The sequence below is a fragment of the Ambystoma mexicanum genome, chromosome 2p (assembly GCF_040938575.1).
Source record: "Ambystoma mexicanum isolate Mex_15411 chromosome 2p, UKY_AmexF1_1, whole genome shotgun sequence".
Lineage (NCBI taxonomy): Eukaryota > Metazoa > Chordata > Amphibia > Caudata > Ambystomatidae > Ambystoma > Ambystoma mexicanum.
This window is the reverse complement of record NC_090923.1, coordinates 76,080,866-76,095,106: the sequence shown is the minus strand read 5'-3', so window position 1 is coordinate 76,095,106 and position 14,241 is coordinate 76,080,866. Positions and strand designations below refer to the sequence as shown.

At 45.3% G+C, this 14,241-nt stretch overlaps 1 protein-coding gene across 2 annotated transcripts in view; it reads right to left on the bottom strand.

Moving 5' to 3' along the window:
* Nucleotides 1-14,241, bottom strand: part of LOC138566226 (laminin subunit beta-2-like) — a 594,957-nt gene that overhangs the window by 92,373 nt on the left and 488,343 nt on the right. For both annotated transcript variants that reach the window (XM_069643287.1, XM_069643286.1), the window contains 2 exons: nucleotides 11,614-11,798; nucleotides 8,591-8,832 (listed from right to left, as the gene is read on the bottom strand). In XM_069643287.1, the coding sequence (XP_069499388.1) occupies nucleotides 8,591-8,832; nucleotides 11,614-11,798 (427 nt within the window). The remainder of the gene's footprint in view (nucleotides 1-8,590; nucleotides 8,833-11,613; nucleotides 11,799-14,241) is intronic.

Sequence of the window (14,241 nt, the reverse complement as noted above, 5' to 3'; positions counted from 1 at the left end):
TGCCAGCATCCTGCCCTCCGTTCCTGCAGGCAGGAACAGTTAGGTCCCACGCTAGCACCAGTTATGCTTGGGGTAGGTGTCTATTATTCTCCACTTCACCATTAATCATTGTGGTATTCTTAGACTTGCATTCTAACTTTGCTTTTCTTTTCAGCCACCCGGGGACCCGGTGCTTCCTGTTCCTGCCTATCTCCTGTGGCCCTAATAACCGGTCAGCGAGTACCTTACTCATCTCTGACTGGTGCTTGGGGACAGAGGCATTATAATCCACATGGGCTTCAAGTCACAACAGACTGAGAAGCCACCTCCCACGGGATTATGGATGCCTCCGTTGGGGACCTGGTGGCTGCCATTGTCCAAGCAATCACTGTTCTAAGAGCTGATTTAACGGCAGCCACTGCAGCCATCCATCAGCGATTAGATACAATTCAAAGCGAAAGACATGCCCTACCTCCTGATGAAGAATTCGGAGACGCCCCTTCCCAGCCAGAACCCCCATAGCACCAACCGCTCCAGCTCCGCTCTATGTACCTACACCCTTTCCATTAGCCGCCCCTGAGAAATTCCATGGAGACCCTCGGAAGTTTTGCACCTTCCTAAATCAATGCAAATTACACTTTTTGTGCCATCCCCAAGCCTTCCCTGATTCCACCAGCAAAGCTGCTTTTACTTTATCTCATCTTACAGGCATCGCCGCCACTTGGGCCAACCCGTTACTGGAAAATGATAGTCCTGTATTGTATGACTTTGACAGGCTAGTAGAAGAAATGACTAAGGTGTTTGACACACGCCACAAGGCACAGACACGGGACCTGGAACTCCTTGATGTAACACAAGGAAAAACCACCCTACTTGAACCCATAACACAGTTTAATGAATTATCAGTTGAGACGGCCTGGCCAGAAGAAAAGAAAGCAGTTATGTTCTATAAAGGTCTAAGTGATCACATGAAGGATGCCCTTGATGTAGTTCCCTCACTTCCTACACAATACCATGAATTAGTGAATTTAGCACTACAAGTAGATGCAAGACACTCTAAAAGGAAGACAGAATCCAATAGACCTAGTCCCTCATCCTCCTCGCATCCTACCCCGTCTGAATCGCACACTGAACCTATGCAAATCGGCGGTGTCCGTAGTCCCATATCCCCTACCGAGAGAGAAAGGCGCGGACAGGCCAACACCTGCTTCTATTGTGGCCTGAATGGCCATTTTGTTAAAGAATGTCCCAGACGGCCCAAACAACAGTCTATGGGTTTTCTGAAGGCTCGTCCCTAGAGCAGGGAACACGGACGTGCCCGCCAACACAGTATCCTATGCCCCCTCCCTTGTCGCAAGTCACACAGCCTTTGTCTCTCTCAGCTGGTCTGATTTCTGCTGATAACATCAAACATCAGGTTCAATTGATCATAGATTCCGGAGCCACAGGTAATTATGTTGACATTTCACTAGCAGCGTCACTTAACCTGCCTTTACAGAACAAACTAAAACCTGAACCCGTACAGGCCGTGGATGGGTCTCCATTGCTTTCGGGTCCGATCAGACAACAAACAGAACCCATGACCCTTCTCGTGCAAGACCCACATCAAGAAGTCCTTACTTTTGACCTGATTACGACCCCGCAATATGGTTTGATCCTTGGCATCCCATGGCTATGTACACACAACCCTGTCATTAACTGGTCCCAATGTTTAGTGTTTTTTGAGTCAATATACTGCCAAGAACATTGTCTTACCCTTCTGGATCCAGTGACCACACCCGCCCAAGTACTGGGCGCCATGGCCCAGATGTCCATACATGACCCACAACCGATGGAGCTGGACGTCTCAGAACATGTAGTCGGTCTCGTTACCACCAATATACCTCTCGAATACCATGAGTATTTAGAATTTTTTAACAAAAAAGCCTCTGAACATTTGCCACCTCACCGGTCTTACGACTGCCCCATAGATTTGGTTCCTGGGGCTGCAGTACCTTGTGGCCGGATATACTCCCTCTCCCCTCCAGAGGATGCTATCCTAAGGGAATACATACACCAATCCCTTCAAGTAGGGCATATTCAGCCGTCTCAATCCCCTGCTGCAAGCCCAATATTCTTCGTCCCTAAAAAAGAAGGCGACCTCCGCCCATGTATTGATTATCGTCGCCTTAACCATGTTACTGTCAAAGATCGCTATCCCATTCCCATCCTCACTCCTTTACTGGATCACCTTGCCAAAGCTACAGTCTTTACTAAACTTGATTTACGCGGAGCCTAAAACCTCATACGCATCCGTAAGGGTGATGAATGGAAAACAGCTTTTTGCACCAAGTACGGTCTTTTCGAATACACTGTTATGCCCTTTGGGCTCTGCAATGCACCAGCAACATTTCAAAGATTCATGAATGCCATTTTCCACGATATCATTGACACCTTCATGGTTGTTTATCTGGATGATATTTAGATATTCTCACAGACACAAGAAGAACATATTCTACATGTCCGGGAGGTCCTAAACCGACTCCGTACACACCATCTTTACGCCAAACCAGAGAACTGTCAGTTCCATATCCATGAAGTAGACTTTTTGGGGTTCCATATCGCCTCTGGGGGGCTATCTAGGAACACCACCAAGGTCCAAGCAGTGGTGGATTGGCCCGTACCAAAAGCCGTGAAAGAACTACAGTCATTTCTTGGTTTCGCCAACTTTTACAGACGTTTTATCGCGGGTTTCTCCTCTATTGTTGCACCATTAACTCAGTTTACAAGTCCAAACACCCCGTTTATATGGACCTCTTTGCACTAGACCGCATTCACAAACCTCAAGACGGCCTTCACCACTGCCCCCGTTCTACAACACCCCAACCCGGAACTACCCTATGTCCTAGAAGCCGACGCCTCCTTTTATGCCATGGGTGCCATCTTGTCCCAGATGTGTCCTACCACTGGTCTATTACACCCTGTCGCTTTCCATTCACGTAAATTTACTCCAACTGAAAGTCACTACACGGTCACAGAAAAGGAACTCTTATCGGTTAAGGACGCTTTTCAGGTGTGGCGACACCATTTATTGGGGGCTAAACACCGGGTAACAGTTTACACTGATCATCGTAACCTCCAAGATTTGGCAACGTTTAAATGCACTAACAGCCGACAAGTCTGTTGGCATTTGTTTGTTTCTGCTTATGATTTCGTCATAAAACACCATCCAGGCACCGCACATGGAAAAGCAGACGCCCTGTCACGCATTCCCGTGGGCACATCACTCCCCAATCTTTCCTGAAACCCTTCTTGACAGCAAACATGTAATTTGTATATGCACACCACCAGCGGATCTATTAACTACACTCCGCCACTAGGTTACCACGCATCCAGACCTTTTACGCGAATGGGAATTGGACATACATGACGGGTTACCATTCATACAAGACAAACGGTACTTGTCTACCCCAGACACATGCACATTAGCTTTGGAATGGTCCCATGATTCAGTTGTCAATGGTCATCCCGGCCAGAAACGTACCTTGGCCTTGCTCCAGCGTTGGTGCTGGTGGTCCTCTATGAGTAGAGAGACAGCGTCCTGCGTGGCCTTCTGTTCGGTCTGCGCTCAGTGTAAGAATAGAAAGTGTCGACCCCTCGGACTATTGCAACCATTACCCATACCATTGAGAACCTGGCACACTGTCACCATGGACTTTGTAACAGACATGCCCCGAGTAAAGGGCTATGACACGATATGGGTGGTGGTGGATTCCTTTACAAAGATGGCATGATTCATTCCCTGCATTGGAATACCCACAGCCCCTGCCCTGGCTAGCCATTTTTTTCATCACATCTTCTGTTCTTTTGGGTTACCTTCTATTCTGATTTCCGATAGGGGGTCACAATTCACATCTCGCTTTCGGCGGTCACTCACCAAGTTACTCGGAATTGACACACGTTTTTCATCCTCCTACCATCCTGAGACAGACGGGCAGACCGAACGTGTCAACCAATCCATGGAACAATATCTATGTTCCCTTTCTTTACAACATCAGCAGTCTTGGTACCAGATACTCCATGTGGCCGAATTTGCATACAATAATGCACCCCATTCATCCACAGGTTACTCACCCTTCTATTCCCTTTATGGCCAACATCCTCATATATTTCCTGTTCCTGATTTACCACCCACACTACCACCCTCTGTTTCTTCATGTGTTACCAACCTAAGGGAAATACACTACAGACCTTACTACACCTCCAGGAATCACAGGTTAAGATGTGTAAAGCAGCTGACAAGAGGCGTGCTGAGGCGCCTCTCTACACTCTAGGCATCTTCTGTTACCGGACTGCCGCAAGCTCCTGCCCCGTTTTGTTGGTCCATATCGAATAATCCAAGTAATCAATCCAGTAGCCTACCGACTCTCACTGCCCGTCTCTTGGCGCATCCACCCGGTATTTCACACTTCCCTTCTTAAACCATGTCCAGACAGTATGCGGGTAGTTCTGCCTCCTTCCCCAGTCCTGAAAGGAACCTCAGTCGAATACGAGGTTAATGCTGTTCTGGAATCCTGTGTCGTTCGTGGTTGTCTATACTATTTGATAGATTGGTTGGGGTATGGCCCGGAGGAAAGGTCCTGGGAGCCCGCTAGTCAAGTTAATGCCCATTTGCTGGTTGCTCGGTTCCACAGGGATAATCCTCTCAGCCCACGAGGACGTGTGCCCTTGGGGTGGGGCTCTGTCACGCCTCCCTTGTCATCTTCCGCCCGCGGCCCCCTTCTCCTTACCTACCTGGCTGGGGCACCGGCGCTTGCACGGGCCGCGGATCCCTTCCGCTTGGCCTTCAGCGGCACGTCACCCTTGGAGCCTCTGTGCCCGCCGGTCCTGGGGTTTGCCTTGGCGCTATAGAGTGCGCAGAGGTGCCCTCAGACGACATGGGCACCCCAGGAATCTAGCGCACCGCAGCAGATGGTCACGGGAACCGATTAGCGGTCACATGACCCAGAAGAAAAGTAAGATTCGGTTACATGACTAGGTGGCAGTCACGTGACCCAAAAGAAACGCTTAAAAAGAGCGTTGGTCCGTTTCCTCATTGCTTCTCAGCTGTTTTCGCCGGCGAGTCACTATCTGGACCTTTTCTTGTTGGATTCACAGATTTTTGTTTATTGCTTACCTGGATTGCTTTGGATTTGCCCATTGACCCTTGTATTCTGGAACTGTGCCTGACCACTGGACTGCTTAAATTGGACTGCTACCTAGATTAACCTTTGGATTGTTTGCCTTGAACATTTAGTTGTGGGTTTTCTCACATTCTTGGAACATTTTTGGTACTACTGCCTTCCTAGATTCAAGTGTTCAGCCCAACCTCTACAACCAGGCAGGAACAGTTAGGTCCCACGCTAGCACCAGTTATCCTTGGGGTAGGTGACTATTATTCTCTTCTTCACCATTAATCATTGAGGTATTCTTAGACTTGCATTCTAACTTTGCTTTTCTTTCCAGCCATCCGGGGACCCGGTGCTTCCTGTTCCTGCCTATCTCCTGCGGCCCCAATAACCGGTCAGTGAGTACCTTACTCATCTCTGACTGGTGCTTGGGGACAGAGGCATTATAATCCACGCAGGCTTCAAGTCACAACAGAAATGGAGCGCTCTCATGGCAGCTATGGTTTATACATGGTTGTGAAGCAGACACATAGTTGCACCTTGCAGACACATAATTGCACATGCACTGTTCACATGTGACCAGTGGCCTGGGAACAGAGGTTGTCCCAGGCTTGGGGGTTGCGGCTGAGCCAACCAAAATCCAGGACCCTAGGGGTGGATAGCGGGGGTTACTGATCAATCAGGGGCCTGCTCACTGTAACAAATCCAGAGTAACAGTTTTTGGGGATGGTCCAAGCATAACACCCGACGCAGTCTTGTCCAATAACACCACTTCTCTATAGGCTCCTATATGGGATCTACCACTCAGCAAGGGCCTAAAGAGCAATGCAAGTTGTGACGTCACACGTCATCAAAACTGGCCTGGCTGCTAGGGTTCGCTGAGATGTGCATGGACTTCCCGCCGCGCATATAATCCCTGTAGTTTGTGAGGTGTAATAAACCTAATATTGCACCTTGCTACTTGTGTGGACCGTACATTCTTTTGGACAGAAGAAGGAGTTAGGCCTTCTGTATGTTTGGCACTCGCGGACACCTAGCACGGTTCGGCCTGCCTTGGGTTCCACTCTAACAGCATCCGTACTATTGTATACCTCTGTAAAGCACTGCGTTGTGTATCTGTATTGTTGCATACATCTGTAAAGCGCTCTGTTGCTTCTCGAAGCTAGGTCTCCACGCTCAATAAATACAATAATAATAATAATAATAATAATAATAATAATAATAATAACAATAATAATAAAAGACTGGTTCCAATTAGGGAACAAAACCCACGACCCGCCATTTAAAAATGTCCACACCCACCACTGACACGGTTAGAGGTATTTGCTAACATTGATCAAAAAAGCAATATCAAATACACATGAGCTTACCATTTGCATTTACCTTTCAGGTTGAAGGATACAACTAACATATAACAAAGCGCTGTGAGGCATCTAACATTGTATACCTTCCCACTTGAAAAGATGCACAGAGTCAAGGGCAACCAAAAAAGTACATCTCTCAGCAGGACTGACTGTGCCCCACATCCTACAGAGGCTGCTAAATTGAGTCCCAGGAAAAACTGGGAATAATTACACTTGCTAATACAGCACTTAGAGTTGGGAGGAATCCTGCCTGAAGCACTATGAAAGGTATGACGATATCATCTCCTCCACTCAGTTGAGAGATGTAGTGTTACGAGGAATTTTTAGAGCTGGGTGACAAGATCTTCATTTCATGTGAAACTAGATATGCATCATAAGTACATGGACTAACGTTAGGACAAGTATCAAGCGTGAAATGTCACCTTCTTATGTTGGCATCTGCGGATGGGGTATATAACCCAAACTAAGTTAGGAAACCACCGAGCGGTCTGCAAAAAATGTTCTCTGAGTGCCAGCAGATGAGAAATATCATGGTAGTCATAAGTCACGCTATTTTTAGCAAAACAGGGTGAGGTGATAAAGCTGTTTCCAGCCAAAGAGTTAGACCCTGAACACCCGACTCCAACACTAAAAAATTGCCATAATAGTTATACTTCGGTATGGATTTGAATCGGTGCATTTACACCGCTTTAGCTCCTTTTTCAAGGAACAAGCAAAACAGATATACATAAAAAATTATATTGGTGTCAAAAAAGCATGGTATGTGAAGGATTGTTACCTGTTTTCAAGATTAAAAATGCAAATGCACATTAATATCAATTGTGCTCTTTAGGGTAGGTTTAGGAAGGGTGAAGGGGTAATGTAGAAAAAAAGGGGAAATACGGTGGCTGATCCCATTTTTAAAAAATAGATGCAAATGGACTAATGCAAATGCACTTCACCCATTTAAACATTTACCCCTAAAGTTCACAATTGTCCACTCACCCTAAGCCCCACCCATCTATGGCCTGTGTATATCTAACGTTATTTTAGGTTCTTTGCCATATATATATATATATGCCAGTGCTGTACTGTTTATTCTTGATGCGGTCACTGCCAGTGATCCATATGTAGCTGTAAGTTGTTTGGGGCTCCAAAACGGTGCATTGTTAAGTGTAACACTCATTCTTGGTTGTCGAACACTATTATCTCTTTGCCTTCTATGGTTAAGGTAACGTGCCAGTATCCCCTGATGAAAGCTAGCATAGAGATGTAAGTGGAGTCTTTTATTTTCTTGATTTTCTCATTTGTATGCTTTGAAATGAGGGATTATTGGCTTTCTTAAGGTCAACACAGAAACGCTAGCTGCCATCTGGTGTGCTCACCAGCATGATCGGGGACGACCATTGACTCTATGACCATTTGATGGCACGTAGACCTAGCAGCTTCTGAATTTCATCATAAATCAATTGGAGCCTGGCTTCTGCTGTCTGGGGAGGTTGTAGGTGAAATGTGATTCTGTCACAGTACTCACCTTTTAAGAGTAAACAATGATAACTGGAGTAACAAAGATTACCAGTGAGTGATTGGGATAATATATTACATTAGCCACCAAGCTTTCATGATGGTAATAGGACAATACACTGTTTATTTTCCTTAAGTGTGATACCTAATTTAGCTCTGCAAAATCCTATTATAATTAGTATGTAGTGGGGAAATACACAATTATTTAAGGTTCTTTGCCAAGACTATTTTAAAAGGGCGGTAAATCTTGTGTAATTATCACGTACACATGAAGTACTTTTTTATTGATGCTGGGTGCATGAGCAATGCATCTGATTTGTGTGATGGTGGTAAAAAGTGATGTACCTTCTCATAAGGGACTCACTGATATGGGCAAGAAGGTAAAGAAATCCCATTTGAAATGACCAGATTTGCTGCCACTCAGGTCTAAGTGAGGGTTTCAGTGCTTCTAGTGATCAAGACCTCAGGACATGGACCTTTCTGGATATGAAGTATCCCCATGAACTCATTTCGGTATTTCCAGTTATTGGTGGACCTCTGCAATTGACAGACATGGATATGTTAGCCCGAGCGTTGAATGATCACACATATCCTCACCTTCTCATTGATCTTCTTCATGTCCAGCATGTCTGCCTTGGCTGACAGATCCACCAGCGCCCGGCGGTTGGCCGCATTCTTCTTGTTGAAGTCATCCCGTTTCTTTCCTATCATCACGTTGGCCTTCCCGCGTGTGTTGGCCGAGTCCCCCACGGCACTTGGCACATCCAGGGTGGAGGCGTTGGCTTGACGTTCTGCCTCGCGGGACTTAGCATGAGACTGGCGGATGCTGTCATAAGCTCCTAGAACAGGATACAAAATACATTTGTTTTACCTGACCTTTTGATGTCATGGGTAGTAGGGTGAAGGGGACTAAAGACAGGGACCCTTTTTTCAAAGGTGCAATCTCCTCCCATATGTACAAAGCAGACCAATCCTATACCAAGGCAGAACAGTGGAGATTTATCAGCAAACAAGCATTATGTGGAGCTAAGGGAGCACACAGGAGTGGCACAGGTTCTTAGCCCATTATTTCTTAAAGAGCTCCAGTAGCTCATCCTCTGCAAGTGGTTCATAGTAAAACCCCTTAAGCCTGTGTTAAGAAAATGTTACAGTCACACATTAACAGACTGTACATTTTACAGCATCTTTTCTAGGACTCCAGAAAACAAAGTCAACTCTTCGTATTACACACAGAGATCTTAATCATCCCAGGAGCTATGCCCCCAAAATGGAATCTTTTCCCTGGGGTTTCACTCGGTCCCTTTTCCCCCTGCGTTTCACCAGTGCCTTGTAATTTGGGAAGGGTGTCAATGCTAGAGGGCCAGGGGGCCTCTAGGGGGTAGGAAGACTTCCTAAGGTTGAACAGTCTGTACCTATGGGCTACATGCCAGCTAGCATCAAGAGGAGGGAAATCATGTCTTCTATATTCCCTCGCCTTGACTACGGATCTTTGCTCCTGATTCGTCTTCCCACCTGTCATTTTGCACCTCTTAGCTAAATTTATAATTCTGATATACATGTTCTTGTTGATCTTGCGCCTCGTGTTTCTTCTTGTGCTTCTCTTTCTTGTCTTCCTTTTGATACTAAAGAAGCCTAAAACGCCAACCTATTACTAACTACTTAGCCACACAAATGTATATATTTTATACTGTGCAACCTCCTGTATGTATTGCTGAACCGTAACGCAACAACAATGCTCTCAACAACCTTTGCGAATGCCCATATACTGCCTGCACAATATGTACAACTACAAACCATGTAAATACTTTATAATGTCTATACTACTAGTAATTGTTTAGATAATCTCTTTACTACCTGTAATTTCTATTTACTGACCCTGTTTGTACTATTTTTGCAAATTTGTATCCATGCCAAGCGCCTGTATGCCCCAGGGCCAGGCGGCGCTATACAAATAATAAACTAAACTAAACTAAACTTCCTTTTCATTTCCTCTGCATTGTCTTTAAGTGTGTCCATGATCATGCCCCCTTATCTTTCCACCATTATCCCGAAATAAAGACCATTGTGTTGTCTTTGCTCCCAGACTCATTTTCTCCTCATTGTCCCTAAACCTCCCTTTGCTCAGTTCTCATTTCTGCTCTTTCTCACTCCTAAGAACTGGAGGCTTCTGGATCAATCTAGTTTTCCTTTGCTTTATTTTTCTGCTTGTCAATTTCATCTTCAAGAGCATTGTCTTTCTTCTTTCATGTAACCTTTTAAGTGTATGTAATTAATGTCCATTTTTAATAATTGTACCGTTTATTATGTACATTGCTTTATGAATTCAATACATACAAATCTATGGGGGGGTGGTAGACATTTACGGGCCCACAACCTGTGGCTCTCCAGATTTTTTTGATGACTCCCATGATGCCTGGCTTGGGCTGAAAGTAGTTGTTGTGTAACACGCCCAGGGAACCAAAAGTTCCAGGCCCTTAGTCACGTCATCTAATATGGAGCGGCCCTGCACCAAGAGGAAAGAACACACAAATGGGTGCAATCCTATCACAGTGATTTATTTATCTGCGTGTGCAATATATTCTGGGCCAGGGCACCGGGGTGTGTCCTAGTTGGGCTCACAAGACGCACCAGATACTAGTTGAACGAATGAGTCCAAACATGGCGGCTAGCAGTTGCATAGCCCACAGGGAAGTCCTAACTTAAGACGCCCACAAACATCCAGGACCTGTTTCTGTCCCGGTGTGTCTAACCTTCCTTAGCTCCCTGGCCAAATCCATCCTTCATTAGAAGAGAGACATGGGGACAGTGTCTTCTGTTCTCAAATGCATACTGCTCTGTTCTCCTAGACCCAGTCTTATTGCTCTCTGATCTGATTTGGTATCCGTTTTCCTGTTTTTTGTCGTATGTCTTTGTCTAAGCGCAACTATGGCTCCGGGTTCTTGTCACGCGATATACAAATAAAATAAATGCATGAATAAATATATCTTTTACCCTTGTGTATTTTCTCGAGTTTTAGTTCGGTTTTGTTGCCACAGTTAATTGCTTGGTTTTAAGTCTTGTGAGGATAGCTCAGGGGCAACGTGCTCGCCTTGGAAGCAAGACGACGCAAAGCAACACAGGTTCGATCCCCAGATCCGCGCTTAGAAACCTCTGGGTATTAAGCGCGTTATAAATAACCTATCATATCATATCAAGTAAGCTTAGTGCTTTTTGGTCTGTTCTTATTTTGGGATTTCAGACATGCACACAAGACTGCATCCTGCATGAAATCTAGTGTTGGGGACTTTGCTGGAGGAGAACACTGGGCCTCATTGTGACATAGGATGGACTTTAGACCAGTCATTGTCAGGATTTTAGTTTGCATAATTTACTGGACCCAGTCTGTGTTCATATAATTCCATGCACCCCAATGGCTGTGACTTTTGATCCTGCCCCTCTTCCGCATTGATCCTGTATAAAGTCCAGCCATCCTAATCGTTGTCAGACCTTTCTGTCACACCTTCTAGCACACAACGGAAGAACCTTGCCATTCCTTAAACTTCTAATTCCATAAAACATGGACTTTTTAGCTTCTCTCTTTGCCCCACTTCAGCATACGTTTTACCCTTTGAGCGGCTTACCCAGGAAGTTGGAGTTTTTCAGCACGTCGAGTTGGTGGGAGAGCTCCTTGGCAGACGTGTTGAGCGCTCGCGCATCTCTCTCCAGCGCGGTCAGCTCATAGTTAGCGCCAAAGTTTTCATCCTGCACCTCGGTCAGCTCAACCTCCAACTGGGTCAGAGTCTCTGTGGTCTCATTGATTCTGTTTCTGTTTAGAGCAGAGGGAAATCAAATTGGCGGTTAGATAAAATGGTGGCAGTGACTATGCAAATGCTGAACATCAAAAGAGAGTATGGCTTAGTTCATAATGAGTTTTACACCAAAGGGTTAAAATTAGAGAGTGGGAAAAATGGCACCCATTTTTCTTTGGAAAAACATCTCTCTCCTGCAATCGGTCTAGATATATATTTGTTTAACTTCATTCATTGATAGGCAGATCCTATTTTTCACTTTAGGTGAGAAATATTTATTTACTGATTTTATTTTGTAATGCTCATTATGGCTCCAATGGCTGCTTCTTTGTGCAGTTGTGTACAGGACTATGTTTACAAGATTGTGCATTAAACATATATTATTTACCAATCATTTATAAACTGCATATGGTTATAAATAGACAGAACAAACAGTTTGAAAAACAACAGGAAAGGGTATTGATGGGAATGATTTCTATTTTTAGCACCTTTCCCCTCCATCTTTATGGACCCCAAACCTTTTGCTTGTATTTTGGAATCTGATCGGAACGCAGTTCAACTTAGCAAGACTGGACTTTGAGAGAATTGAGAGGCAGGTGGAGCTTGCCAGGTTACAGGCTTCACGTGGTTCTTCCAAAGGATCTGGAGATGGTTCAGCGTCCTCCTGACAGCCAAGGTATCCCAAAAGATCTGCTCAATGTCTATGGGAAGAATGACATCACTGATTGGCTTGTGACTTTTCAGTATGCCTGTGAAGTGCAAAGAATGAGCGATGCTGATAGAATTGCATGGTTGCTCAGCAGACTGCCCATTCTGTCTGCAGTGCCAATATGGAAATGGCAAAAGCTGAGAGGAAAACTTAAGCAAACTCTCATCTTAAAGTCTGGAAAGACTCCTGTCCAATACTTGAGGAGATTTAGAGAGTTCAAGAAAAAAGAAAGTATGACTTAGGTTACTTTTGTTGCAGATTCCTTTAAAAACGTGTGTGGCTGGGTTGAGGGTTATCTGGTAACCACCTTTGAGGGCGCGATCCACTTGGTCATGCTTGAGTACATTTTTGCCTCTTGTTCCCCAGAGCTCAAGCAACAATTGGTTGACGCTAAGGAGTAAAATTCTAATAGTGTTAGGGATGTCCATTATTATGATACATCTCCCTCCCCAGTGTCATCCCCAGAACACTGTGCTGAACCTGGTAATTATTTGTCCTTGTTTCTGGGTGAGTGGGAATCTTTTTCCCCTCTTCCACTTTCTTTTACTCTTTTAATGGGTGGCGTTTTATGTCTCTCCATAGTGTGTGTGGTTTATATAGTTCCCTGTATCTTTTGGGCATGCTGTATTTTCCCACGGCAGCCCACAGCATCTTAAGCGCAGTGTTGCTGGGATGCGTTTGGGTGTCCCTTCTACATTTTTATTACTATATCTTGGGTGAACTACTGTTCCCAAGAGTAAAGTGGGATTTGCATCCCCTTTACATTTCATATAGTGAGCCAGCAGACCCCACCTTATGTGGAGTGCTGGAGAGATACAATATATCCCCTTTCTCACTTACCTGGTAGCATTTCTGTTACAAAGACAAGATAACTTTAATGACTGGTGGCCGGGAATCTACTTTAGTGAATTTTAGTCAATATTACTTGCAAGCTGTCAAATCAGCCTTGATAATGGACAGGGGGTGGTCACCATTCTGCTAGAATGCTGGGCTCCTTCTTTTTTCACCATTTTAAGTCTGCTTGTTCCTTCTTCAGTCTTTCTCTGCCATCCTATGTGGGGGAGATGCTGGTTGAAGTTTTGTCTTTGGCAGGAACCTTTTGTGTTTCCCACCGAGGCTCCAGAGTGTCTGAGAAGACAGGAAATGGGGGAGGAGTTCGCAGCTCTTTCAGCCCTTTGTCTTCTGGCATGCCTGCCTAGAACCAGTTCCAACTGGGAGGTTGGCAGTTCTGAAAGGACAGCCACTCCTCCAGGTTTTAATGTTGCTTGCCTGTTGATTGGCTGGGTTCCAGTATAAAGTTCCTATTGTGGAAGCTGAAGAGATAGCCGACCACCGGAGCTAAATCTGAAGAAGAAGATGAAGAAACATCGTCTGTAACTGTTTCCAGCGACTGGAAAGCCTACTGTGTATCGGGAGCCTGATATGATCTTTCCTTCCTTGCCACCTGGGAGTCCCGAAAAGGACGACTCCTAGAGGCTGGTGAGAATCACTAATCTTGAGATTACAATACCAGGGGACCTTGAGCCTGTGTGCAGTGCACCGTCTTCCGAAGTCTGATTCTCGTTGAAACTTTGCTGGTCTGCTCATGGTCCTCCAGAAGCAAGATTCGAGCCCTAGAAGTCCCCTCACCAGAGTGCTGGACCAGATTAGAGAGGAGAACCCGATCAGCGGTAAATAAAGGGTGCCAAAACTACAGAACTGTTAGAAGCCTTGAACAATCCTTTGTTGGTAGCCTCTTCTGTCAACTGCTG